The 27,797-nt window shown below is 28.4% G+C and overlaps 3 protein-coding genes and 1 long non-coding RNA gene across 9 annotated transcripts; 2 read left to right on the forward strand and 2 right to left on the reverse strand.

Annotated features, from left to right (window-relative positions):
- Nucleotides 1–3,389: 3,389 nt before the first annotated feature.
- On the forward strand, nt 3,390–3,884 carry LOC101267223 (uncharacterized). The gene has a single exon (XM_004236977.5). The coding sequence runs from the start codon at nt 3,390–3,392 to the stop codon at nt 3,882–3,884; it is 495 nt and encodes a 164-aa protein (XP_004237025.1).
- Nucleotides 3,885–6,907: 3,023 nt separating this feature from the next.
- On the reverse strand, nt 6,908–8,034 carry LOC138347875 (uncharacterized). The gene is made up of 2 exons (XR_011220441.1): nt 7,909–8,034; nt 6,908–7,497 (listed from the first exon to the last, which is right to left on the reverse strand). It is a non-coding gene; the product is annotated as an uncharacterized lncRNA (long non-coding RNA).
- A 4,012-nt stretch (nt 8,035–12,046) lies between these two features.
- Nucleotides 12,047–15,209, reverse strand: LOC101258550 (WAT1-related protein At3g30340-like). Its single transcript, XM_004236948.5, has 6 exons — nt 14,863–15,209; nt 14,683–14,745; nt 14,470–14,586; nt 13,900–14,281; nt 12,983–13,134; nt 12,047–12,265 (listed from the first exon to the last, which is right to left on the reverse strand). The coding sequence occupies exons 1-6, from the start codon at nt 15,042–15,044 to the stop codon at nt 12,118–12,120; spliced, it is 1,044 nt and encodes a 347-aa protein (XP_004236996.2). The 5' UTR covers nt 15,045–15,209; the 3' UTR covers nt 12,047–12,117.
- A 7,286-nt stretch (nt 15,210–22,495) lies between these two features.
- Nucleotides 22,496–27,375, forward strand: LOC101256764 (uncharacterized). 6 transcript variants are annotated; one of them, XM_019213250.3, is made up of 8 exons: nt 22,496–22,637; nt 23,529–23,840; nt 25,489–25,560; nt 25,765–25,832; nt 25,955–26,099; nt 26,526–26,606; nt 26,685–26,774; nt 26,867–27,375. In XM_019213250.3, the coding sequence occupies exons 2-8, from the start codon at nt 23,595–23,597 to the stop codon at nt 26,948–26,950; spliced, it is 786 nt and encodes a 261-aa protein (XP_019068795.1). In that variant the 5' UTR covers nt 22,496–22,637; nt 23,529–23,594; the 3' UTR covers nt 26,951–27,375. The 6 variants fall into 6 exon arrangements, with proteins under 6 accessions (XP_019068795.1, XP_069153014.1, XP_019068796.1 ...); XM_069296913.1 differs by having other exon boundaries at nt 22,513–22,637; nt 23,544–23,840; XM_019213251.3 differs by lacking the exon at nt 22,496–22,637 and adding an exon at nt 22,644–22,893 and having other exon boundaries at nt 26,526–26,611.
- The last annotated feature ends 422 nt before the right edge of the window (nt 27,376–27,797 follow it).

The following is a 27,797-nucleotide window of genomic DNA, read 5'->3' on the forward strand; positions in this document are numbered from 1 at the left end:
AGAAGATGAAAATTGATTTTATAAATAAAACAATTAATATATATTTTTTATGTACAAATATTGAAAATAGTAATAAGTACGTAATTAATTTGCTTAGTATGAAAATAAAATATATTAGTATTATTTTTTGCAAAATGATTATTGATGGTAAAACAGAAAAAAGAACTGTCAGTATATATATATAATAAATATTTCTTTATTTAAAATATGTTACAAAAAATACCATAGATAATTTAAAACTAAAAGAAAGTATTTTATACAACCAAATATTTTCTTAATTTGTCTAAAATACCAAATTTAAATTAAATAGATCAATCCTTTTATTTATTGTAAATAAGATAAAAAATAAAAACGGCAGCCACATATTAACATATTAGTACTTAGTCGTATATTGACACTTGATGAAGTCAAGTCTTTCAACACTTCAACAACTTTCCTTAACGTGTGATTTCCTAATTATATATTATCAATTCACACCTTAGTTATCTACGTCCGTTTTAATTTGTTTATCATATTTTTTTATTAATCAGATTAAAAAGTATTTTCTTTCTATATATAGGTTTATAGACACAAAATTAATAAACATTTTAATTCTTCAACATGTTTTTACTTAAGGATTGAAGATTTAAAAATGTTTTTTATTTCTATAAACTTCGTAACAACTCAAAACTCGACAATTAAATATTAGTGCTCCAAAAATAGTACACCTCCGTTCTAATTTATATAATATTCTTTAGCACCAACCATTGGTGTTGCGGAGAGTTAAGCGTCAGTTTCTTCATCCTCAATCTCGGACTCTCGAGTTCGAGTCCCCTATTTACAAAGTCGTCTTTGTGAAGGAATGTTTTACCTCCAACATGAACTTTCGGCAGAAACCTATTAGTCAAACTCCAATGTGAGTATGAAGTCACCTTTGTTAGGAAGAATGAACTTCTAACACGATTTCATTAGACTCGAATATAAATACGAAACAGTATAAATTTTCGACATAATTTAATCAGACTCTACTATAACGACTAAACACCAAACGAAACAATTAAAGAAAGTTACTAAAATAAACATGACAAATATACATCAAGAACACTTCAACTAAATGGTTTCCTCCTAAAACCCCAAAAGAAAATGACATAAATATTAGAAAAAGAAGAAAAAAGAGAAGAACTTTCCACTACTTTTAAAATATTAAATTTCATCGCAATTTAGCCAACACAAATCCCACGGGATTTTTCCTATGCAGCCCCACACGCATTACACATCGACCATATATTTATATACTCCCACTCATTTTAGTTTAACACGAATAAATTTAGCTAGTGTATGATTATAATTTTTTTTTTAAAAATAATTTTAAATAAAACTTTTGAATGTATTTGGTTATAATCTTTTTTAAATAATAACAATGATAAAATTAAATATTTTTTCATATAATTTTTAATGTATTATGAACAATCATGACGAATATACATTTCAGATTGAATAATCAAAAAAAATATAAATGATCAATTAGAGTTATATATAGATAATTTTTGTTTATGAGATACACAAGCTTAAAGTACGTTATAAAATGTAAAAAGATTTTACCAAAAGACTTTGACTCGAAGTCAAGATAGCGTTTGATTTTAGATTATCTAATATTTTTTAAAAAATTAAGTAAAAAATATTTTACAAATAACGTTCGACACTAATTATCTCCATTTCATCTTTTAAAGCAAACCATATAACTTAATGTATATATCTTCGAAGATAATACTTTTTACTTATATAAAAATATAAGAATTATAATTTAAAATTACTACTTTTCGAATACAAAAAATCAATAAAACCATAAGTAAAATTTAAGAAAAGTAATATACACACAAAATCTTTTACCTCATTACCTCGCAACCATGCCAAATACACTCTAATTCATATAAATTTTAATTTTTAAACGAAAAAGGACCTAAAATATTCTTGAAGTATTAAAAATGGTACAGAATTACCCTTCATCCACCTATTGGCTCCAAAATGTAATTCTCATTTACATATTGGCTTTAAAATACCCTTATCATCTATATTTTGGTTCAAAATTGACCACTTATTTAACTTTTTTAAAATTAAACTCTTTATATATTTTTTAAAATACTTGGCGTTCCAACTATTGGTTATAGTTTAATTTATTAATATAATTCATAAACGAACCCACTACTCACTCATTACTAACTAAACCCCACCCAATTAATAATCCAATTATAATATCAAAATCGTCATAAACACTATTAAAACACGATGAAATTATAGATTCCTGAAAAATGACATCCAAAATTATTCGAGTCCGAACCGAAGCCCTAATTAAATTTAGGTTGATCCACTTATTTAGGAGGACACTTTCAATAGAATTCTCTTTCAAGATTTAATTAGAAATTTATGATTCCCGAATTAATTCATGCTCTTTTTTTAAATATAATTTTATAAATATTATGATTTGTTTTAAAACCTTTAATATATTATTTTGAAAAAGATTTATCTATGAAGTAGCATCACATGGTGAGACGTAAACATAGCCAAATTTAAGTTTATCGGTAATTTTTATTTAGAAACTTGAATGTATGATAATTTACTTTTATAGATATTTTTACCTCAAATTTTTAAAAACACTCAATTGTTAGTATCTTTTCTATTGTTGCATTAATAAAATGACGGGTTTATTAATTTGGAGGGGTTTAATTAGTAACTGGTGGATAGTGGATTGATTTATAAATTATAGTAATAAGTTAAATCATAACAAATAGTTTGGCGCCACGTATTTAAAAATATATTTAAATAGTTTAAATTTAAAACCGTTAAATAAGTGGTCAATTTTGAACCAAAAGGTAGATAACAAGAGTATTTTGGAGTCAATAGATGCGTGTAAAGGGTATTTTGGAGCCAATAGGTGAATGTAGAGTAATTTTATACTATTTCAGTACTTTCAAAATATTTTAAGTCCTTTTCCGATTTTTAAAACTTTGTTAAGAAATTCGTGCTTACCCCATTTCTTTTAATATAAGTGACTTGGTTATTGACTTGTTCTTAAGGAATCGTTCTACGTTTAGTTGGAAGCAAGTTACCTCACGTAATTATTTTAAAATAAGTTATTATATCTAATATCACATTATTTATATATATATATATATAATAAAATAATTATCACTAAATTAGAGTAAATTTAATACTTTACTTAGTTTCCTACTAATTCCTCCTCTTTTCTATGCCGTGTATTTCGTCAAACTATTTGACTCAATAGTCACAAAAAACGTGGGAATTTCTAAAATTCAAATTATATAAATCTCCCATTCACACATATTTCTTCAGAAAATTAAAAATTAAAAAAAAAATTCTCTCAATTGAATCAAACTCAAACTCAATTTTCTATGGGAAATTTTACTTCATGCCCAATTTTACCATCAATTAAAACTTCAAAAGCATCGAGAGTTGTTCTTCCCGGAGGTGAAATCAGGCAATTTCGAGAACCGATTAAAGCAGCAGAGATCATGATGGAGTATCCAAGTAATTTTTTAGTTGATTCGAGTTCGTTGAATATCGGAAGGAGATTTTCAGCTTTATCGGCAGATGAAGATTTGGAGTTTGGTAGTGTTTATATTATGTTTCCGATGAAGAGAGTCAATTCCGTTGTGACGGCGACTGATATGACGGTGATTCTACTGGCGGCTAATTCCGCTGCGAAGAGAATATCCGGCGGAAATGGTAGGATTTCGCCGGCGACGGAAAATAATGTTGCCGGAGATCAGGATTCAGGTGAGGTTGAGGTTTTTCCGGTGGAGAGAGAAATGAAATATCGGTTGGCGTGTAGATCGAGGAAACCGTCGTTGGCTACGATCATGGAAGAACCTGTTTCTTTTAGATGAGAAATTTAATTTTTTCTTAAAAAAAATTAGTTTTTTTTAGAGATTTTTTAGTGTGAAAATACACCCTTTTTTTTAAAATTATTATTATTAAAAAAAATTGTGTGCCTCATGTTTTGGGAATATATTGATTACGTTACAATTGAAATGATGTTAATTAAGATGTATTCTTATGTATATGAATATTTATTATTGTGGCATAAGTCTCATAATCTTATTTAATGTTTATCGTGATGTTTAAATAAACATTAATTATGATGTAATTGCTATAAAATATTTTTTTAGAGAGCTTCATGGATTAGTTTATTCATTTCGTTACCACACGATTGTTAATAAGGTAAATTTTGAATCAATTCAAAATTTCTTGATCATCTTTAATCTTTGTTGATAACAGGATAAGTACTTTTAAAATCTCATTTTGTCTGTCAATAAAATTTTTGAAAATCGTGAAAGAAAAAAAATTATAATAAAAATCGATTTTGTATATATTTTGTATGAAATCTCTTATTAATATGACTAAAGATAGATTAATAATGTCACTTTATATCTTAAATTTTAAATCCGTCTCTTAAATCTTTCACGAGAGGGATTCGGTATGTGAATTTTTTGAGAAATAATAGAATATTCAATATTAGGTTGGTATTAGGAGAACACTTCCTTTGACCTTAAAATATAATATTTACATATTTTATATAGTATCGTTCGGGAAAAAAAAATAGATTCTTTTTAAAATTAGAAATTTTAAGAAATGTTATTTTTTAAATGAAGTCAAACTTGATGTGAGTTTAAATTAATTAAACTTCAGTGTATGTATTAAGTAAAAAATAATTTAAAAAAATAAAATTATTTGTCGTAACACCTCATTTGTTTTATTTTATGTATTTTATTTTTACTTGCTATAACATTTATTTATGTTTAAAAAAAGTTATGATCTAAAATAATTTAGATAAAATCCTTATATGATACGATCACATTCAAATTTGAATTGGTTTTAGATATATTATATAACTACGATACTTTTCTTTCTATAACTCCCTACTAAATTGAAATTAACGACATTCAAATTTGATATCAAATAGCTATATTTCTAAAGAATTTTTTTTAAATAAAAAGTCATTTAAAAAAGAGAAAAATATTTTTTAGATAATGAAAAATTATAAAAAAAAAAAAACAAAGGATGTTATTAGAAAGGAGGAAAATATTTGTTTTAAAATTTTTTCATGCTCGATTAATTAAAATATTTGAAAAATATTTTTTCTAGGAAGTCAAGTTTCTTGAAAGTCCGGTAAAGTAGGGAAAATAAGTTTAGCAAGTGATATTCTATATTGATGGTGTACACTTCTCATTCTCTAACATACCTTATCTTCATTCACACTCTCGTAGCCCTCATCACCAACACCTACACCTCTACACTCCACTCCCACCTCATATGTGTCTGGAATATGCGTGAATATTTTTATATTTTTTGTACGCGCTGAACATAAAAAAAATATGTATGAAACCTTACCTATATTCTTGAAAAATATTTTCTTTTATATCGAACACACTCAAAGAATAAAACTTAATACTATTTTCATCTACTTTAATTGTTATAGTTTCCTTTTTTAGAGTCAAATGGTAAAAACTTTGATTGATATTTTATATTGAATTTTTTCATCATATTGATATGCAAACAATTGCAATTTATAGTACTTTTCGTATAGTTTTTTAAAATCTATTTTTTTTTGAAATATCAAATTAGTGTTATCTAATTTAACTTTAAAAATTAATCAATTTGACTTTTAAAAAGCGCAAACATGACAAATAAAAGAAGATTTAGAGAGTAATAATTGAACGGTTTGAATTATGACTTGTTTTTCACGATGTGTCAATAACTCACTCATTTATTAAAACAACTTGGCTCTCTACCCTACAAAAATAAGATAAAATCTACTCCATAACTTCCTATCCTTTCGACTTTTAAAATTACACTAATATATAATTTTTTATATTTTAATCCATTCAAATTTAATCTAACTTTTTCAATTATACACCACTAATCTTATCATTGATGAGAACATGACAAAAATCAATGATTTGTTAGTTGCGTGATGTATCAAAAATGTTGTGAGTTATTTCTTCACTAATAATTATTTCAACTTTCTTCTAAATAAATGAAACTTTAGAAGAGAATATGATATAAATATATTCTATTTTAGGACTATGGGCTATGGGAAAAAGTATAACAAACCTACAAAATGTTATATTTTGTTATTCAACTCAAACCTTTTATTTTCTTTATAACAAGATTATATTTTATAAATAATTAAGATGTTACAAAAGGTTCATTAACCCTATATGGGTCAGTAATTACAATTTTTTTTTTTTGAAACAAACTAACTTATTATTTTTAATGGCAATTAATTAAACTAGATATATGCTTCCAAGAATAAGATAAGAAAAATGATTGATCGATGAAAAATAAATCAAATTACATATCGAAAAGACTTTAGTAATTATAAAAGTATTCGTTTGTACGTTTAGTAAATAAATATTGTAATTACTGTAACATTTTCATCTGAACAAACTTTGCAATATCTCATAATTTATTTAAATAAACAATTATAATATATTATGGGGTATTATATGATTAATTTTAATTACTTTGTTAATATTATTATTTTGTAGTATAAAGTTATTTTTAATCCAATTTTTAAAGTTCAAAAGAAAATACCATGTAGGAAATAAAGAAATTCCAAAGAAAATACTATATAGTCATTTTAATTCGAGCCGAAATATGCTTAAATTTTTAAAAAATGTTGTCTATGTTCATACTTCATCCTTTCGAAAATATATATTCACTAAGTCTCATATTACACGATTATCTTACTATAAATATTAATCTCATTGTTCACTTATCAAATCGGGATAAAATTAATTAAATTTTACCCCCTATAATTAATATAACTTTAAAAATTTTAAGCAAATTTTGAAGATCTGATAATTTCTTTTTTCAACAGGCTAAGTAAAATGAACAAAGAGCAAAATAATAAAGTTGATCAATCTATTAATAATTTCATAATCCCCGTATAAAATAAAAAGTGCACATCTAAATTAGAAAAGTTGAGCGAAAAGTGTATAATTCGATTCCGTCCCGTTACCTGTTCCGAAACCAGACCGAACCGGTCTATACCGGGACTAATCGATATCGAACCAGACCGGGACGGGACAGACCGATAACCGGTAAGTACCGGTTCCGCTGCCCCCCTTACATCTAATATAGAACAAAAGGAATAATTTTTTTAAAAATCTGACACAAACTTAATAGTATTTCTTAGACGTTCGAATAACATAGATCAACGTCTAGCGAGATGAAGTATGAGGGAAACAAGAAACATGCAAGAATAACCACTAAGGAAAACAAATCCTATATTGGTGCTTATTAAACCTAATAGCTCAACCAATTCCAATATTAAAGAATATTTCTTGTGTTTGTAATCATACTCCCATAAATAATTCCAACCATTTTCATGTTTGTAAATTGTGTTGATCATCAACTTATCCTTCTTCCTTAGTACCTCTATTCTTTGTTGTAGGGTATTTAAACTTGAATCAACAATACTATAAGATGAATTCCCTGCAAAATATTAGAAAATAATTAAAGTAACAAAAACTTATACCCTCTCTAATTAATTCATTTTGGAATCTAACTTTGTAAGAAATGAAATCTTGATGAAAGAGGTGTTCTTATAATTTTTTTTAATTATGTTAGGAGAGAAAGAGAGGGTAGATAGGAGTGTTACGTTACTTATGAGGTTTGAACCCTTGATTTTAAACGATAGAAACAAGATGTTCACCGAGTAAGAAGATAGCGTCAACCTATACTTATTTTGAATAAACTCTAAATTTTGAATCTGTCCTTCTCATACGAGTTCAAGATCATAACAAAACAAATTGAGTATGAAAAAGTTGATGTTAATATAGAAAATAAAAGCTAAATATTGATAATGAAATGATATTGGGATATATTAATTAATTAATTAATTACCTTCACCATGGAAGCTTTGAGACATGATAATTTGATAATTTTGTAACTTAGGCATATGCAATTTTCTTAAGCAACAAAAGAGAGGTGTTGAAGAGGCAGCCATATTTTATAATGAATTTTGTAACTAAATATTTGTTTAGTGACACTCATATATATAGAGAACGTCATAAGATATTTTATTGGTAGATAATTATATCTTGTAGAAATAGAATCTCTAAATTAAATAATAATAATAGACCTAATACTTTTGGCCAAATTAATAGCTTAAAAATGTTAATACTTTATATATACAACTTTTGACAAAGAATTTTACATCATTATATTACTAAGTAACTAAAAACAATTTTCATTAGATTAAAAGATCCCCACATATTTGTTTTCTATCTATTGGACAAAAAAATTAATTTTGTAAGGATGAGAGTTTATTAATGATATATTACTTTCTTGTTCCAATAAAATTTTAATACCAAATATTATTATAGGTATATGACAAGCTATACCTATATAAGTCAAAATATTGAAATTAATATTATTATAACGAAATTTGACAATAATATAATTTAAAAATCTTTAAAAAATAGCTAGCTATATATAGGATAAATTTTAGTGAGCTAACGTGCTATATATATACCTTCCCTATATTGTATAATGTGTTTAAATTAATTATTTTTAACGATTATATTAAATATATTTTAAAAAGTCATATCAAATAAGTTATTGTTGTAAAAAAAATTCACACCAAATATGATTATTGTATTTTATAGAAAATATTTTGAATTTACATTAAATATTATTGTATTTATTTTGTAGAAATCTCTTGAGAATAATGACAATATATTAAATTAAATTTACAACGGACCACATAATAAATTGATCCTTTTCTATAAATTCAAGGCCACGTGTATACACCAAATTGACATGAAAATTAATTTCAATTTATTAAATTCTAATTTTTGGATAACAAAACTTACCACCTGTATTATGTACTTATCAAGTTTATGTATAAATAATTTAAAAAGTTGAGATACAATAAATTAATCAAAAAAGTGATCCTCCTATTTCTCTTGAAAAAAATTAACTATTCAACACCTCACCCCAATAGAATAAAAGGGGAGACAAAAGCTCTTTTTTTTAATTAAAAAATATACTCATATAATAGAGAGGCTAAAAGTAATTAGCAAAACAATTACGGAAACAAATGAGGGAATTAGTTGTCATGCTATTGATTTATTTGATAGGAAGTTCGACATCACTTTAACTACTTTACTTTATTTCTCGTTTGGAGTTATGAAATTCGATTAATTCAAATTTATTTTAGAAAGACAGAAAAGAGCGAATTTAAAGAGATTCAATGGTTTTTCACTAAAAAATTATTTTCTATTTGTACGGTTAAAATTATTATTTACGTATGTTTATATCATTTTCTAAAAATACGGGTAGGGAAAGGAAAAATAGGAAGGAAATTACAATGTGGGGAATCAAATTCTTATCAACAAGGTGAGAGTTCAGGTAGTCAATCAACTCAGCTATTAAATTTTATTGTATGTTTGTATCACAAATATTAAACTCCTTTAATTTTTCCATGTTTATTAATTTTCTTTTATATTTATATCTCTTTAGTGAGTATCTTGATTTTGCCACACTGTTTTTTTTTAAAAAAAAACTTTTAGAGTAAATAGCTCTCTAAAATAATTAATTTCATTTCTATTTAACTGTAAAATCATGATTAAAAACATAAAAATATCTATCACTTTATCACAATTTTAACGACAACAGTGATATCTATAATTTTCTATTACACTGATGTGTTTGTGCCATGTGCCATGCAAGCAAAAAAAAAAGTGCACATAGAAAATTCGAAAAAAGAAAAAAAAAAAGTGCACGTAAAAGATTTGTAATGTCTGATTACTAATTTTTTTAAAATATGTTAATTACTAGTTGGTGTAAATATGTTTTTTTAATTAGTTTGGCATAAAAGAGAATCAACAAAATCATTTTTTTATAAATAGGTGTGACAAGTGTCATATTATCAATCGTAGGATATACTAATCCTTCATTTCAATATTATTTATTTGGGATCTCTATTAAAAAATAGTCAATCAAATTTATTAAAATAAATAAAAAATTAATAATAGACATTATGAAATGGAATATATTATGAGTTTGTAGTTCTGGTAAATTCTTTTTTTTTAAAAGTGTACAAAATTAAATTTGAAAATCGAATATAAACTTTTTTTCATTAGTAATAATTTTTCTTTTAATAAAAAATATATATTATGTTAACTTTTTTTTTTCTCATTGTTGATTGTGGAATTTAACAGGTGTATCTAAAGAAAATCCATTTCGAATAAGTTAGGCAAATATAAAGTGAAATTTTGTTAATAGAATATTAAAAAGCTTCACATGACATGTAATTAGCTACCTGTTAATGTTATGGCAGGTGTAAAAGTTTTAATTTTTTAAAAAGTATTGTTATTGGCTCAAGAAGATAGGAGAACATTTAATATATTTTAATTAGTCGTTACAAGATAAAATTATTCTTCTCCAAAAATTTAGTCATCAATATAAATTTTATAATAATAATATAATCATGTAAACAAATGAATATATGAAAGTACTGTTATTTTTCAATAAAAAATGTTCAATTAACTAAGAATGGAACCTTTTTTTTTGTTTGCCATTGTAATGGAATATCTTTGTAGAAGTCTCAATGAATTGACTAGGAAGAAATAATTTAAATATAGAAAAAAGGCTTAAATATGCCACATATATATATATATATATATATATATATATATATATATATATATATATATTCATCTATGCTATTTTTATTTGATAAAAAAGTTTATTCATGTTATTTTTTGTTAACTGGAAATAGTGTCGACTTTGCAATACCCATTTTTACAAGTGGTTAATTATATATTTTTTAAAGAAAAAAAGACTCAAATATGTCACTAGACTTTGAGAAACGACTCATCTATTTTAATTAACAAATTGTTGTATAGATAAATCTTTTCTCAAACGAAAATGATTCAAATAAGCTATACTCCTAACATATAATATAAATGTGAGCCTTTTTTTAAAATTTGATAAAATATTTAAACTTTTTCACTTAAATATATCATATTCCAGGGTGTCCCAAAATGAGAATTTAGCTTTTGCTGATGATTTACTACTATTTGCAAGTGGTGATATGAATTATGTTAAACTACTTTAAACCAAATTGTCAAAAAAAATATTAGTGTTTATTTTGGGGGAATAAGGGCCACTCAGGGAACAGAAAGAATATAGCAATTTTGAATATCTAGGGCTTACCTTAGTACATTGACAACCTCTTAATATGAGGGGCGGATCTAGGGAGACGTGAGGGTATATTTGTCAGAGATTCTTATACTGTATATATAGGATAAATATTTTATGTAATATGTGTATATATATATTGAATTTTTTGAATAATATATAAAAAGCCAATTAGAGTGAAAATCTTGAATTTGGGCTTGACGGAGTGAAGTTGTATTAAAGGAATTATTTTATCTTAATCAATCAAGAATGTCTCAACCGGATAAATTCACTTATTTCACACAATTCTTCTTGAATAGAATATCATCATGTATTGCCAAGAAACTATCTTATATATGAAATGTCGAGTCATTATTTATGAAATGAACTATCTTATATATGAAATGTCGAGTCATCATTTATGGAATTACATTGAATATATCGTGACTGATAAACGGAATAAATTATTAATTAAGTGAGCATCTATTAACAAATATTAGGGGAACTGACCAATTGGAAGATTCTTGCAAATGCTTCTATTATAGTCTAGCATATGCCTCATTAGTTTCACAATGTACTTTATGTATTTATCAATGTTGTGAATAAGAATATATGTCTATATATGATATGATTAAATTAATTAGTTTCCTATCTTAATTAGTCAAATCCTCTTAAGATAAATTCTCCAAAACATGTGATATTATATTTTAGAAATTATTATTGCATGTGAATAATAGAAATGATTCTCTGTCAGATATTTCTATAACAGTCATTATTAATGATCAATTTTTTTTTGAACCAACTTTTTATGTTATATTATAGTATATATTATATTTGCTATGACAGTCAAACAATATTTAGATAAATGACGTTATTATAGAAAAATTTGACGGTATATGGGATATACACTTTTGGCATTATGTAACCTTATGTATGAGATGGGCTGGAAGTAACAGGAAGTGTAGGCTGCACATTCTTTTCTGTTGTTGGAGAATTCTTCAAATTCTGTGTGTCTTTGCTTTTACCCCATAGAAGAATATACAAGCCAATAATAACCAAAATGGACCCCAAAATGCTGTTAAAGCAACAAAAAAAGAAGAAGATATTTTAGTAGAGTAATAGTATTAAATGAAAAGGCTCAAATATGTTATTGAATTAAAAAAAAAAACTCATTTATGTCATCTGTAAAAAGTTTGGCTCATCTACGCTATATTTTATTTAAGGAAAGGCTTATTCATATCAAAGTTCGATGGCATACTTGAGGCTTTTGTCTGTTTAGAAGATAATTTGTTAATAGGTTTAGCATCTACTCCTTCGATTTCAATTTATTGGACATAGTTTAAAAGATAGGCTTGGAGATAATAAAGTTGTCTCGGTGTGACCTGTAGGTCATGGGGTCACATCGTGGAAGCAGTCATTAATACTTGCATTAGGTTAGATGTGACCATTCACCAAACCCTGCATGAACGTGGGATATTTTGTTCACCAGATTCTCTTTAGTTTAAAAGAAAAAACAATGAATTTTGAAATTTATAATTTATATATGTGAGGTTATAAGTCTTTCGAAACTTGTGGTTTTGTGGCTACCAAAACTTCTTTTTCAGGGTAAAGTAAAAATTGAAGTTCGATTATTTTCAATTTTTGAAAATGTGTCATTCGTTTTAGGATGGTCAACTAAGAAAACAGTGTCACATAAACTAAAATCGAGTTTGCTCATCTTTTTTTCCCCCTTTTCTTGATTCTTATTCCATTTTTTGGTAAAAAAAGATTGTTAAAGAATAGTAGTTCCCACCTTCCAAGGTGAATTTGTTCATGAAGTATGGAGATGTCAATCACAGCAGCAAAAATTTGAATCAATGGACTAAATGCAGAGGTGAATACTGCACCCTTTTGCTTTACACACCATGACATGACCACATAGCATAAACCTGATCCCACCACTCCCTGTATACACACACATAATAAACATTACTATATGATTATAATCGATTACAATCAAAATCTTTTTATATCGGTCATTCGTTATAACAATTATTTCACTGTAAGCACTCATGTTTTTTATGGAACCGATCATGGTTATAATTGATTACAGTCAGACTTTTCTATAACAGACCTTCGTTATAACAATATTTCACTATTCCGATGGAACCTATCAGGGTTATAATCGATTACAGTCAGAGCTTTTTATAACAGTCATCCTTAAAACAATATTTCACTATAACACTCATGTTTCCTATGGAACTGATCTTTCATGTTATGTTATATTACTCTCTCTATCACATTTTATGTGACACTTTTTCTTTTTTCGAGAGTCAAATAGTTTAACTTTGACCAGACATTTGCGTGTGGAATCTTCAAATTTTTTAAAATGAAATTTCTATATTTCTAAACTACGTAAATAGTACTATAAGTCACAATATTTGATAATTCAAAATGTTAGAATAATCTATTGAAAACTTACGGTCAAATAAAGACTTGTTTGAATCACGAAATTCGAAAAATGTCACATAAAATGAGACAGAGGGAGTATATGTTTAGTATAATGATATTTCGCTATAGCAGTCAAAGAACATCAGGACAACCAATGTTGTTATAGAGAGGTTTTGATTGTATAATATGCTTGTTTGTCTGATTTTGGACGGGACATGGAGTTAACGAAGGGAAGTAACACAAACAAATAAAAACAGAATGGAGTAAGACAATACTCACAGCATATATAACAGTTGATATCTCTAAAGTTCCTTTAAGAAACCATGTAGATGTGTTTCTATCAATAACCAAGCTCAATATTGCAGATTGAATGGCTCCAAGAAATGACATTATTGCTGTGCTTGAATACTGATAAGGATAGTCCTTCCCAATCCTAGCTTGTATAAGAAACCACGAAGACCAAACGACGCTCCCCGCGAATAGAAATGATGAACCAACAATCCAACTCTTTACATTGTGGTTCACTTCAACTTCTGGTGTTGATTGATCTATCAATGGCATTCCTTTGTATAGAGTTAGTATCAAAGCTCCACCAAGACAACATAAAGTTCCTAATGCCTTAGCTCTCCCACTTTTGCACTTCATGTTTATGTTCTCTTGCCTGCAAGATCACTCACTCATAGTGGATACGATCATTATAATGATTTTGAGTCGTTAAAAGTTAAGCAAGTAGCCACAACAGTATGTTGTTAGTACAACAAACACAGCTAATAGTTATTATCTCAGAAAGTGACCATATGAGAAATCAACTCCAGTATGAGTCTGGAGAATCAATCGAGTGGTGCTCACCCGAGTAGCAATGACATGATGAATGTGTTGATAGGAACCATATTGATGAACGCGCAACTAAATGTTGCTGAGGTGTATTTAAGTCCAATTAGGAAGAAGTATTGAGTAAGCGTACCCCTGAAAAACACCGATGTTTTTCTCATTCTTCATGATTAGTTTACTAAATATGATGAAGATACTTAAGTATATAGAATAAGAAAGAAAAGTACTCACCCCAAAAGCGCGCTGAAAAACAGAGAACACACAACACGAGCTGTCAAATTCGATATAAAATTCCTGCAAAAAAGAAAAAAAAGGGGCAAACTGACTAACATATCTTAAAATGTCATACATACCTGATATGGAAACTAAAAACTGTACTAATCAGTACGCGATGGGTTAAAAAGGCCATACCTTTCTAAAAAACACGCGATAGGAGTTAAGACAATCGTAGAAATTGAAAATCTATAGGTAGTTATCACCAATTGATTCATTCCTCTATTAAGTACTTTTTTGAACAGAGCATTTACAATAGCAAGAGCAAATTCAACAACAATCATTGCAGATACCGCGTTCCATTTCTCAAAGAAACTCATATCTATATTTCCAGTATGTAAAAACTCGCTCACTTTTAGAGTTTAGAGCCACATTTGATGAATGAAACTTCAGCGTATATATAATAAAAGCATTACGAAACAGAGTGAATATAAGATATGATTCTCATAGACTCATACATCACATCATTGTTTGTTTGTTTTTGTAATGTCAAGGCCAATATTTCCATGTTTATATAATGTTCTTTAAGCCACTTTGAATGATCGAATCGCGTTGTTTGTTAATATTCTACGAAAAATTTAGCTAATGACCTCAGAAATTATATGCAGATACAACATTAAGCATCTTATCCTTCTACTTTTGGAAACAAAGAACTAGTTTTTATTTTGCTTTCATGTATTAATAAGTTATATATATTTAGGAAGTGGGAGAAGAACAATGTGTCTAATCTATTGGATTAATATGAACAATGTGCAAGTGGTGTTATCATTACGGTATATATATACTCTGATGGAATCAAATTTCAACTAATTACTAACACATAAAAGTTAGCAAGATCAAGATTTGGTATAGGAAATGTTTTATTTTCCATGTTGTTTGATGGTACAAGAGTGGCTAGAGTCACATCATTTACTTTTTATGTTAGGAGAGAATATGTATGGACGTTTGGGGTTCAATTCAATTGATGGATGGAAGGCTCACTAACCTCATAAATTTGCACATTTTGTCTTTCAAATTTTGATCTTTAGCAATCGAGTTTATGCCTAGTTGGACTTAGGTTTCGTTAGTCATGTCCAAACATAAAATGTACTGGTGGGATATTATGATATGAAAATATAAAATTACTCTCTTTGTCTCAATTTATATGATACACTTTCTTTTTTTTTTTGATCAGTTCATTTTTATTTATTTGATAAATATTTAATGATACAATCTACATTTTACAAATGTTGGGTCTATTTATTTGGCAAAAAGTTCACAAAGGTTTCTCTTTTTTGAAAAAAATTATTATTTTAACGGTAGTTTTGAAATATTGCAAATCCACCATATTTCTTAAATTTTATGTATGTACATAAATATTTGTTACGAGGGACATAAATTAAAGACTAACACAAAATAGGGGCCGTGTTTTAGTTATATATAATTCATTTAAACTAGTAATTTTGGCTGAAATCTACGTATATCTGTTAAAAAATCACTAATCAAATTCAAATAAAAAATCTTGAGCCTAGTAAACCAAATGAGTTACGGTTGAATTTCGAACTCAATATCCATAATATAAAACTCAATATACAAATTGTTACTTAATTTGTATGGTCGATCTTTTTGTATTTAATTAATTTTTACTTTTTAAAGTATGCACCACATTTTTTTAATATTCTATTGCCTTTAATTTCAACTTTTTTGGTATATAATAATAACAAGTTTGTTCGTACAACGTTGGATGGAAATATTATATACTAAATTAGCTACTTAAACAATTAAATAACTTTTATTTATTTAATTAAACCTAAACATTTCTTTTGAATTACATAACTCATAAGATAACATTTTTTAATTACTCCTGTGCATGAAAGAATGGAACTCTCAAGAAAAATAATACCATGTCCAATTTTAATTGTTTGATTAATAAAGAGTGATTTTTAAATTTTGTGATCTTAGACGAATTAAAAAAAAAACAAAGAAAAAAAAACACTTATATCTCGAAAAGAGAAATTACTATCCTCTTACTTTTTCCCCCTTGTTTTTAATTATTGATGCGTTTATTCCTTCGAATATATATATATATATATATACTTTAACGATATCAAAGATGAAGACACGATATTTTAGTGAAAACACTGTCTAGTTATTTCTTGATACCATTATAGTATATCAATACTCTGATGACATCATGGAGGAACAAACAACGTTTCAGTAAAAAAGATTGCTCAACTATGATATCCATCATATAGATGCTATCAAAGTACATATATATGTTTCGATAGTATTAAAAATGGTGATTCAGTGAATGAAACAAGGAAATAGTCGAATAAAATATTTGAATCGTTGATACCAACAAAAATAAATAAATTGAGTTGAGTCTAGTTTGGATAAATATTTTTTTCGAGTGAATCCAATTTATATATAATTTTCTCAAAAGATAAAAAAGAAAATTAAATAAATGACAAAAATACTTTTGATAAAATTCATTAAATATGTTAAACAAATTGAATAGAAAGAATATAATACTACAATATAAAATTAATTTATTTTTATCTTTTTAATAATAAATAAAGAACAAATAAGTCTAGTTGCACCACCTCATGATTCTTAAGAACTTTTTTTTTCTCCCACTGATTAGTGATTTGATTACTGAATTATGAAAGGACGCCATTTACATTTTTAAATAATGAATATTGTCAAAATAAACAATGAGCACCATATATTAAATTTAAAATAATAATGAACAATAATAATTAAGTAAACACAAAGTCAAAGATAATATAATTTTCTATCATATCATAGTACGGTTGTAGAATTTACACCCACACATTTTAATAAGGAGAATATCTTAGTAAATTAATCTTTAAATTGAACGTAGCTATTAATTATATTATCAAAATAAATTAAAGTAGTCAAAGTTCTTTGAGAATCACTAATATATTGAAAGTAGAATATCTTAAAAGGTTGTGGAAATTAGACTTAAAAGAGAACTATGTCATTCATTCATAAATTGTGTGGTATTGATGCTACAAGCAGATATATTTAGATACATATATTTTTTACTATCAAATACATTAAAATAGAGAGAGAAGTGAACAAGATTGAGAAAAACGCGAGCGAGATTTAAATTTGTTATGCATCTCAGATACATACAGAACAACACTAGATACATACGAGAAGCATGTATTTTGTATGTATCTGATGTGATCCGCATGTATCTGGAATATCAAATACATAAGAGAATGGCGAGGGAGATCAAAGAGATCGAGGCGGGCAAGATTTATTATTTATCTCAGATATACGTAAATCCATTTGGATACAGTGTATCTTGAGAACAAATTTCACCACATGTATCTCGAGATACATATATCTTGACGTATCAAAATTTATCTGGATGCACCGAAATCTTATAAGATATGTAATATTGCAAACTAGAGTATACCTGAGTAATTAGCTTTGAAACAGACTCTACATATTTTAGGTCGTCTCCTCTATTGTATTTGCTTGTCCATTCCATCAAATAATTCAAACATTCTTCTTCATAATTTAACTCGATTGCTAAAAAAGACTTCACCCACCAAGTTTAGTGTTGCTACAAGCACTCGTGAATAAACATTTAAAAAATTGTAAATTATATGAACTAAGATTAGTATATAAAATTTATAAATTCAAAGTTTTATTAAAAAAATGAAATTCCTAAAATCTATAAAGTATATTTAATAAAGAATAATAATTTAGTTGAACTCGTAAATTATACTCTAGCTGACTAGCTCTGCTCGTAATAATTTAGAAGGTCATGGTATCACCTCATAGAGAAGCTAGATAGTTTGTGTGGGACCATTTGTGGATGCAAAAACCTATAACCAATGCGATATGACTATTTATAGCACTTCAAAGAAATATCTATTAAGACATACTGCTCACTTAATATGACTGAGTTGATTGAGCAGGTAATCTTTCAAATTAAAGTTTCAAATTTAAATTATTTACATATTTTTTGGGTTGAGTATCGTTTCACAAAACTTGTCTAATGCAATTTACCGCTCTTATATAATTCATGTCTATATTACACTAAAGCGTGATTTATCTATGTGATTTGCGAGTATATTACACTGAAAAGTGGTTTACCTATTTGGTTTGTGAGAATATATTGCACTAAAATGTGATTTGCCTGGTTTGTGGGTATATTACACTAAAGTGTAGTTTCCCTATGTGATTTAGGGGTATATATTTCACTTATCTACGTGATTTGCGGATTATATTAGATTGAAGTCGTGTTTATCTTGTACACATCGAGAAGATAATCACAACATATTTTTGTATCAATAATTGCTGCCTCTATTTTATAATACATGGCCTTTATATTTAAAACATATAAATATATATATATATATATATATATATATATATATATATATTTATCTATTTTAGCATATTAAGAGAAATTTATTAGTTTCTTCAAAGTTCGAGTATTATCTTTATTATTAAATAACTAGATAAAATACTAATAATCGAATTTAGATTTTCAAAATATGATCAATAAAGTTTGTTTGAAAAAATAATCACAAATAAATAAATTATAAAAGAAGAGTGTCAAGTAAAATGAAGTTAAGATAAATATAAATAAATAAATATATATATATATAGATATATATATAAAAAAAAAATTCTAAAAGCGGTTGACCCGTCAGACCATAGCCCACATAGAAATGGGTTGAACTTGATATTTTTCGGCCCATCATTAAGTTAGCCCGGCTAGCCCATAAGAGCCAAAGCCCGCATGAGTTAGACAGCTCTAGTTGAATTTGGGCCAAGTGAATTTTTGGTCCATGATTAGTTTGAAACCTAATATGTCTCATGTATTTATCGGTTATCGTAAATTTCTTATAAAAATTTATTCATATTGAGTGTTGACATTAAGACAATATATTCCAAACCCAAAACTTATGTTCATTTTTCTTCTTTTATATTGCGTGATTGATTGTGAAATTTTTATGACAATTCATATTGATTGTCCTTATAGTTACCCTTACAAGAAATTAAATAAGTTTTCCAAAAATTAAATAAGTATAATCTTTACTTAGTTTATATAAAGTTTATACTTAGTTTATATAAAGTTTATAACTTAGTATAATGTGTATAGTAATTGTAAAATATGTACATATATAACTAATATGTGTATATTGAGACTATACATTTGGCTACATAGTCAAAAATATTTGTAGTCATTAGTTAATATAAATGCATATATTATAAACTAATTATACATACATATGTCAAACTATTAAATTAATTTCTCTTTTCTTTTACCATTATAAACCTAAATACTAACATACTAAAAGGACAATGAAGATCATGATGATTGAGATTCCTCCACATAAAGGTTTCAGGTTTGAGTTCGGAAAAAAAAAACTTACTGATAGCCAATTTTACAGAATTGGACTTGTATTGTGTTAATATAAATCAGTCGGCCTTCAGTGCAAGTATCAAATATTGAGTGAAATATCAAGAAAATAAGATCACCGGTGTAATAACATCATTTTTAGCATCAACATAAATTGTAGTTAGATGATTGAGACTCCTCCACTCTTAATCATAAAAGTCTCAAATTCAAGCCCCCGAAATGAATGAAATTAACCATAATAATAATTCCCCTAAATAAATCCTGCAACGTGTGAATATCAAACACCGAGTAAAATATTAAAAATAAAACATTATTATCTTTGGCATTATGATGACTATACTTCAATGACTCTCAATTTCACCATATTCAACTAAACATACCTAATACAATTTGCTTAAGCTTACCTCACTTTAGCCTCCACAACACACACACACCAAAATAAACCTAGCTATCATTTCTACTTTTTGAACTTTATAAAATTGATTTGAAAAATCAAACTTTTGTAGTAATACGTTCTATCCTATAAATTAAAATCAAATTCTTTAATATACAATAGAAATTTAAAATATTTCGATAAAGTAATTAATCTCAAACTATTTTCCTCATCAGCATATATAATTTTGTGATATTACGAGAGCACACACAATACGTATGAATTAAATTTACATCCTCCTCCTTTCCTTCTCACATACATGAAAAAGAAGTGTGTGACCAAATAAGTTTTTTTGTTAAATAAAAGGAGGAATTAAGCATGATTTTGACTTCATGTATTATATGAGATTTTGAGATTATACTAATTGGTTTAGGAGGGTTACCAACCAAACCAATGAAAGAGGCATGACTTTAATTTAACATATATTGATTTAATTAAAGTTATTTCAACAAGTAAAACAAAATTTAGAAATAGTTAGCCAACTAATCAATTGCAACGTACACAATTTTTTTTTTTTGGAAGATAACAAAATAGTCAAATTAAGCCCATCATATATATATATATGAAAATGATAGTCAATATATATATTTTACTATTTTTTTTATTTTTTTTTGCATAATCATCTGTATTGAATTTATTGAACTGAATAATTTAGATTTATGTGGCATTTGGCTAAATAACAAACTTCATAATTAAGGACTCTGCCTAAATTGTTTGTTTATTTTAGGTTTTTCTTTATTGATAATTAATATATAATCCTAAAAAAAGAGAGAGAATTTGGTCTTTCTTTCTATTTAGTTCCTAATTCTTAATTTATTGAGACTAATTAAGTCATTTTTCTTCAATAGAAATGACGTTTAAGCAAAGAATAGAGCTCTTCCCTTATCGAGTTTAGCTTCAAAATAGATATTTTTTGAGCATCATATATTGAAATATACCCTCACTAAAAATATTGATCAAAACGAATACTTGTCCTATAAATGACTAAATCTTATTTAAGATTAATAATATCATAAGATGTCGATATATATACATATATATAATAATTTATTGAGTTGCTCGTGATATTATCTTTAATCAAATGAAAAAACTATTGAAAATTTGAATTAAAGGGCAAATGTTTTGGTATATACTCTTCCTTTTTAGTTGTTTCGATGAGTTTTCACTTTCTAGAGTTAATTCACTAATTTTTCGTATTGCATTTTTTTTATATTATTATGATAAAAATAATACATTTAAAATATCAATCAAAGTTTATATCATTCAAATCTAAAGAAAAAGATCTGAAAATATTAATCAAAATTTAAATAATTTAAATTTAAAAAAAAAAACATGTCAATTAAAACGAAACGAAACTAATATAGTTTAACTAACATAGACGGTACAAATACCATGATCCCTAAATTAATTAAACCATTATTAAAGACGTGTTTGCATTCTTCACGGATATTATAACAAAAAAAAATGACAAATATTACTTTGCGTTTTAAATTAAAGGTAAAAATGACAAATATATCTTTAAAATATTGTGATTAATATGCTAACATTCTCTGTCATATTTTAGGGATATTAGTATATATGTTGTTAAAAACTAGAGCATATATATTGTTCACTCTAACGGAAGACTAAATAGAGACATGTAACACAATCTTATCCTTCGATTTGATATTTAACAAATGTTGAATCGGTGGATAAAATTATGACACGTGTATGTCCGTTAGTATAAATGATATATATGCTCTAATATCTTACAATAAGGACACTAATATCCTAAAAGTATGACAAAAAATATCTGCATACACATTTACATAATTCGGAGTATATTTACCTTTTTTTTCCCTAAATTAAATTTTGTTCTTAGTAATAATTGATATTGAACCCTATATATACACACATATACATGTAATATCCCAATAAAATAAATATTTAATTAATAAAATTCCTAATGTATAGGTTACTAAATTAAGAATAATTAATTTAATTTGATAATTGTGTGTGTGGCCCTTAGAAGTGGCACTGTTGATGGAGAAGTGGGGGGTCCTGGTGGGGTGGAGGATTTTTCAAATTATAAAAATGGTGGATTACTGTTGAGTAAGCATACACTAAAATAAGAATCCCTTTTTGAATCTAAATATACACTTTTAATATTTTACTATAATTGTGTTCTATATTTTAGTATATATATATATATATATATATAATACTGTATCCCCAGTTCCTGTTTGCAATTATTCTTTTGGTTCTTGCTGCTAATATCTTGTTTGTTTCAAAAAGATTGGATTTTTATGAAGAAATTAGAACCCCACAGAGAGAATTTGTAAGGTTGAAGATAGATAATCCCTTTCTTGTAAGTCTTTATCTGATTTTTCTTCTCCATTTTGATGTTTGTTTGGTTATAACTTGGTATTTATGTGAAAGATCACTTTTTGACAAATGGGGTCTGTTCAATTCCCCTCCTTTTTACTAATTTTAATTTATTTTGGTATGGATTCAATGCTTATATGGTTTTGCCTAAAGTTTCTTCAGTTTTGTTCTTTGCTAGGGTACTTTCTATGTTCTTGCTTCTGTCTCCTTTTGGTGATGTTTGTTCAGGGATTCTCTTGGGTGCCTTTTTTTGGTCCTTCTTTGATGTTGCAATCTGTTAAGCTAATGTTGTTGCTGATTAAAGTTGTCTTATTTTTCTAAAGTTGAACTCTGATGAATGTAATGTTCTACATCCTAGAATGAATGAAATCTTGGCTCTTGAATAAGGTTTGAGCAATAGTACTCCTTTTGAACTAGCTTTTGGGGTGTGAGTTAGTGTGAGTTAGGGTCGAGACCTAATTTGACAAACTCTAAAGCTATGAATATTTGGTGTTCTTGTGTGACTTGCCTTCGTTTAGTAGTACTGCTCTTCGTATAGTATGTTAGCCTTTTGATCATTCTTTAGAAGCATTTTCATTTTTGTGTTCTAAGGGAACTTCTGTTATGTTCTAATTTCAGACAGTTCTGTTACAGAACATATAGTTTCAAGGCATAAGTTTGTGTGTTCTTCATATCACCAAAAGGATGGGAGATCACTTTGTGTTTCTGGTTGATCGTTTGCTGACTGAATCAACTTTGGAGGCTGCCATTGAGAGCAGGAATCAGAATCTATTAGCATCATGGACAACAGATGATCCGACAGCTTATTGCTCCTCCAAAAGTGCTGATGCTGTTTTAGCTCCAGGAAAAATGGTGGAATGTAGGATATGCCAAGATGAGGATATGGATTCAAATATGGAGGCTCCATGCGCTTGCTGTGGTAGCTTGAAGGTTTGTGGACCCTTGTTTATTAGTATTATCTTTCAGTTAAAGTATGCAAAGATGTTGTCAGTTGGTGTATTAGTCTTTTGTCATGCTTGTGCTTGTGACTGATTGATGCAAAATTGCTGTATGTTTTGCGTAAAAGCAAATTCCTGTTGTGCATGCATAGTGATAGTTAATCTCTTTTTCTTCCTACTAAATAATAATTCTGTTTAACATGGTGGGAGCCTTGACGTAACTAGTAAAGTTGCTTCCATGTGACTAAGAGGTCATGGGTTCTAGCCATTGGGACAACATCTTGTAGAAATGCAGGGAGGCTGCACACAGTAGACCGTTGTGGTCTGGCCGGTCCAGCGCATAGCAGAAGCTTAGTACACCGGGCTTCCCTTTTTGAGATTGTGTGAGATAGGTTTTACTTTCACAAGCATAATTTAATTGTGGTGAACCAGCAAGTATGGTGAGTACTAAGACATTCTACCTTAGAGTGGATGTGGCCATATATAGGATATGCTACTTCATATTTGCTCTTGCTTCTCAAAGAATTTGTTTGGAGATGTGTTTGAATGTGCTGTTCTTGTAACTGTTTAATGCCTTCCAAACAATTTCGATTTGTATCTCTCTGATCTTGAAAGTTGGCCCGTCTGGATAATTCTTCAAGTTCCTCCTTTTTTGGGCCCTTGAACCAGTTTATTATTGCAAATTACTGTCTGCCAACTTGACAAAAAGATTGAAGATCCTGAGTTCTACCTTTGTCCTCATTGTTTTGCTTTGAAGGTCCAGAGCCTGTATGGATTTCTTTTGCGTGTTGAATATGCTTTGGAATTGTTCTGCTTTTACCTTCTCCTTCTTTCCTCGCCCCAGTCCCAAGGGAAATGAGGTTTGCATTTGTTCCCTCGCTCCGTGTAGTAGACAAGGTGGAGCAAGCAGAAAAGAAGAAATTTGAGAAACTTGAACCTTCTAATTAGTGGGGTTAGAGGTTAAGTACTTGGCCAATCCAAGCGGGCATTCGAACTCTCAACTAGCATCATATATCTAGATGTCTAATAGAAGTGAAAGTTGGCTGTGATGGCACGTGTGTGCTGATTCACTTATCCTCTTGTCCCCACATAATTCTCTCGTCTTTCTAAGTTTCTCCATGTTCCAAATAGCATCAACAGTATGTTAACATCTATTAAAATTGATCAATGTCTTGCCAGAATTCTTTCGTGAATGGTAAAGTTGACACAAGTGAATTTTGTTGTATTTACTATTGGACTTACATGATTAGTTTTGCACAGCTCTCCGTTGCCATGCAATTCCACTGATCAGTCTTTCTCTTCATGAATGTCCCTATCTAATGTGATATTTGATATACTCAGACCAAACTTTGAGAGGGGAAAGAAAAGGGGAGTTACATGTTCTAGCCTTATTCTAATTGTTGTTTTGTGTTCATATACTGCTCATTAAGTAATTTCAGATTTAAATTTGATCGTCTCACTTGAGCTGCTCCTCCCTCGCCCACCCCCTGAAGAAAAACAAATGGACTGAGATATAAACAGGGTGGTGCTATATATATATATATATATTCATTACACTGTTCTCATTTCATTTCTAATACTATAATATTTTCTGTTTGAACATGTTTTCCAACTGCTTTTGCATTGTCTTTTTTTTCCAGTATGCACATCGTAGATGCGTGCAAAGGTGGTGTAATGAGAAGGGTGATACCATTTGCGAGATCTGCCACCAGGTCAGATATGTTCGCTATTTTGTTTGTCAATTTGTCTATCTTACAGGTTAAACATAATTTGCATCAAAGCAATCACTTCCGCTGCATCAGAATCATCATTAGTATTTCTTGTTTGATTATTTGGGTACATTACAGTAGTTCAGCACTTGCTTTATCAATTCAGTTGGTATTGATTTTTTCTTTTTTCTGCATTTGTGTGAATAGCCTTTCAGGCCAGGTTACACAGCACCGCCCTCGATTTTTCGCCTTGGTGGGATTCCAATGAACTTGAGGTGTCTTTTCTTCTTTCACGCTATTATACATGATAGAAATTTGAATATCCCAATGTCACATTTCAATGTTGCTTTTCTCATTAGATCACTTGAGAACATATGCATATGGTGTTTCTATTTAGGGGGAATTGGCGAATTGTCAGAAGGAACTTGAATAATCAACGTGTGATAGCAGTGGTTTCAACTGATCACAATCTCATTAACTCTGATGAAAATGAAGTTTATACATCAAGATGCATGATGTGTTGTCGTGTATTTGCCATAATAGTAATCTCTCTCTCTCTCTCTCTCTCCACATACACACACGTCTGTATACATGTACATTCACACACAGTAAAATCCCTGCTTACAATAATAAGGGTTCAAGCCTTGGAAACAGCCTCTGTGTACAATGGCTAGTCCCTTGTGGTCGGGCCCTTCCCTCTGCTTACAAGAACCGGAATGTAATTAAATTGATATGCAACACAAAAAGTGATCACTAGGGAGAAATAAAATTATACGATTCACTAGTTCCCGTGCTTGGCTGGAACACATGTCATACTAGTAGCAGCATGTTTTTTTATATGCCAGAAACAAGTAATAACATCACTCACCCATTTTGAATCTGGAAGGATTTCTTTGTACTTTGGACAACCATGTTTTAATCTCCTAATTTATATGCTGCATTCTAACTTCATTTTGTTTTCTTAATAGTTTATGCTGCTTCTAGTTATACGTAACACTCTTCCTCTCATAGTTGATCAAGCAGGGGACTACTCACTTCCATTGGTTATGGTAAGGTAGTTAAATAGGGAAAATGGTGTATTGCTATTATACATAATGTCATCTCACTTTGTGACACATTGCTTGCAGTTGCTACTTCTTAGAGTTATGGGCATTGTTCTGCCCGTCTACGTCATAATGAAAGCAGTGATTTCTTGCCACCACCGGCAACACCAACAGGTGTGTGAGAATCTTTTTTTTCTCTCAAGTTTCGCCTTAAACATAATACCCCTCCTAAGTTAAAGACATTCTTTGTTCAACCTCCATTACAGGCTACTTTGCCAATCTCTTCGTCCCGTGAAGAGGCTAGCTTGGTGACTCTGCAACAAGAACCTCCCATAACTGCTATCCAATGAATGAATTTTCGTTGTTGAACAACAAAGAGAAGTTTTTCTCCGAGATTCTTCATTTCCCCGCTGTTTATTACTCTCTCTTCCAGCATATGTCGCGGGAGTTCCCACCCCACACTTAGACTCTTGTTTGTCCTCGAGAACTGCTCCAAAGTTCATGAAGGATGATGAGTCGGCATGAAGTTATATACTGAAGAGATCTGTGAGGAGAACTCAAAATAGAAGCATACAGGTAAAAAAGAAAGGGACTCAAAAGAGATGAAAAATGTCCAATTTTACAGCTAGAGATATCTGAAAGTGTGAATTAGTCGAAAAAAACTATGTAGAGTTAATATGTATTATGAATTTGCTGCTTTTAGTACTGAAAATGTTCCAACATCATATTTTCAAAATATGATCAAAGAGATATTTCGAAAAAATTTGATTCAAAATCTATGATCAAACGTTAGTTAAGTCATTGGACAACATTATATTAGCCCGGTAATTTACTTATTTTGAACTGGAGGGAGAGGGTAATTATCTTCACTTTGCATATATACTTTTAAGTATATTCTATGTCCAACCCAGTATTTGCAAATACAGATTTTAGGGTTCGTTTTGTAAGAGAGATAAAAGAGATAACTATTGTCAAGATTAATTTTAAGATGAGTTTATCTTCATGTTTGGTTATGATAATTACAAGTTCTTTAAAAGATTCACGAAAATGATTTATCCGTTAAAAGGGAAAAACAAATTTCACAAGTAGTATTTCCTATCGACCATGTCCTTCATACCCTCCCAACACACTTCACTACACCCCACCCCTACTCCTCCCGTGTGTTTGCATAATATTTATCTAGATTATATAAAAATA

Source organism: Solanum lycopersicum, chromosome 4 (genome assembly GCF_036512215.1).
Source record: "Solanum lycopersicum chromosome 4, SLM_r2.1".
NCBI classification, from domain to species: domain Eukaryota; kingdom Viridiplantae; phylum Streptophyta; class Magnoliopsida; order Solanales; family Solanaceae; genus Solanum; species Solanum lycopersicum.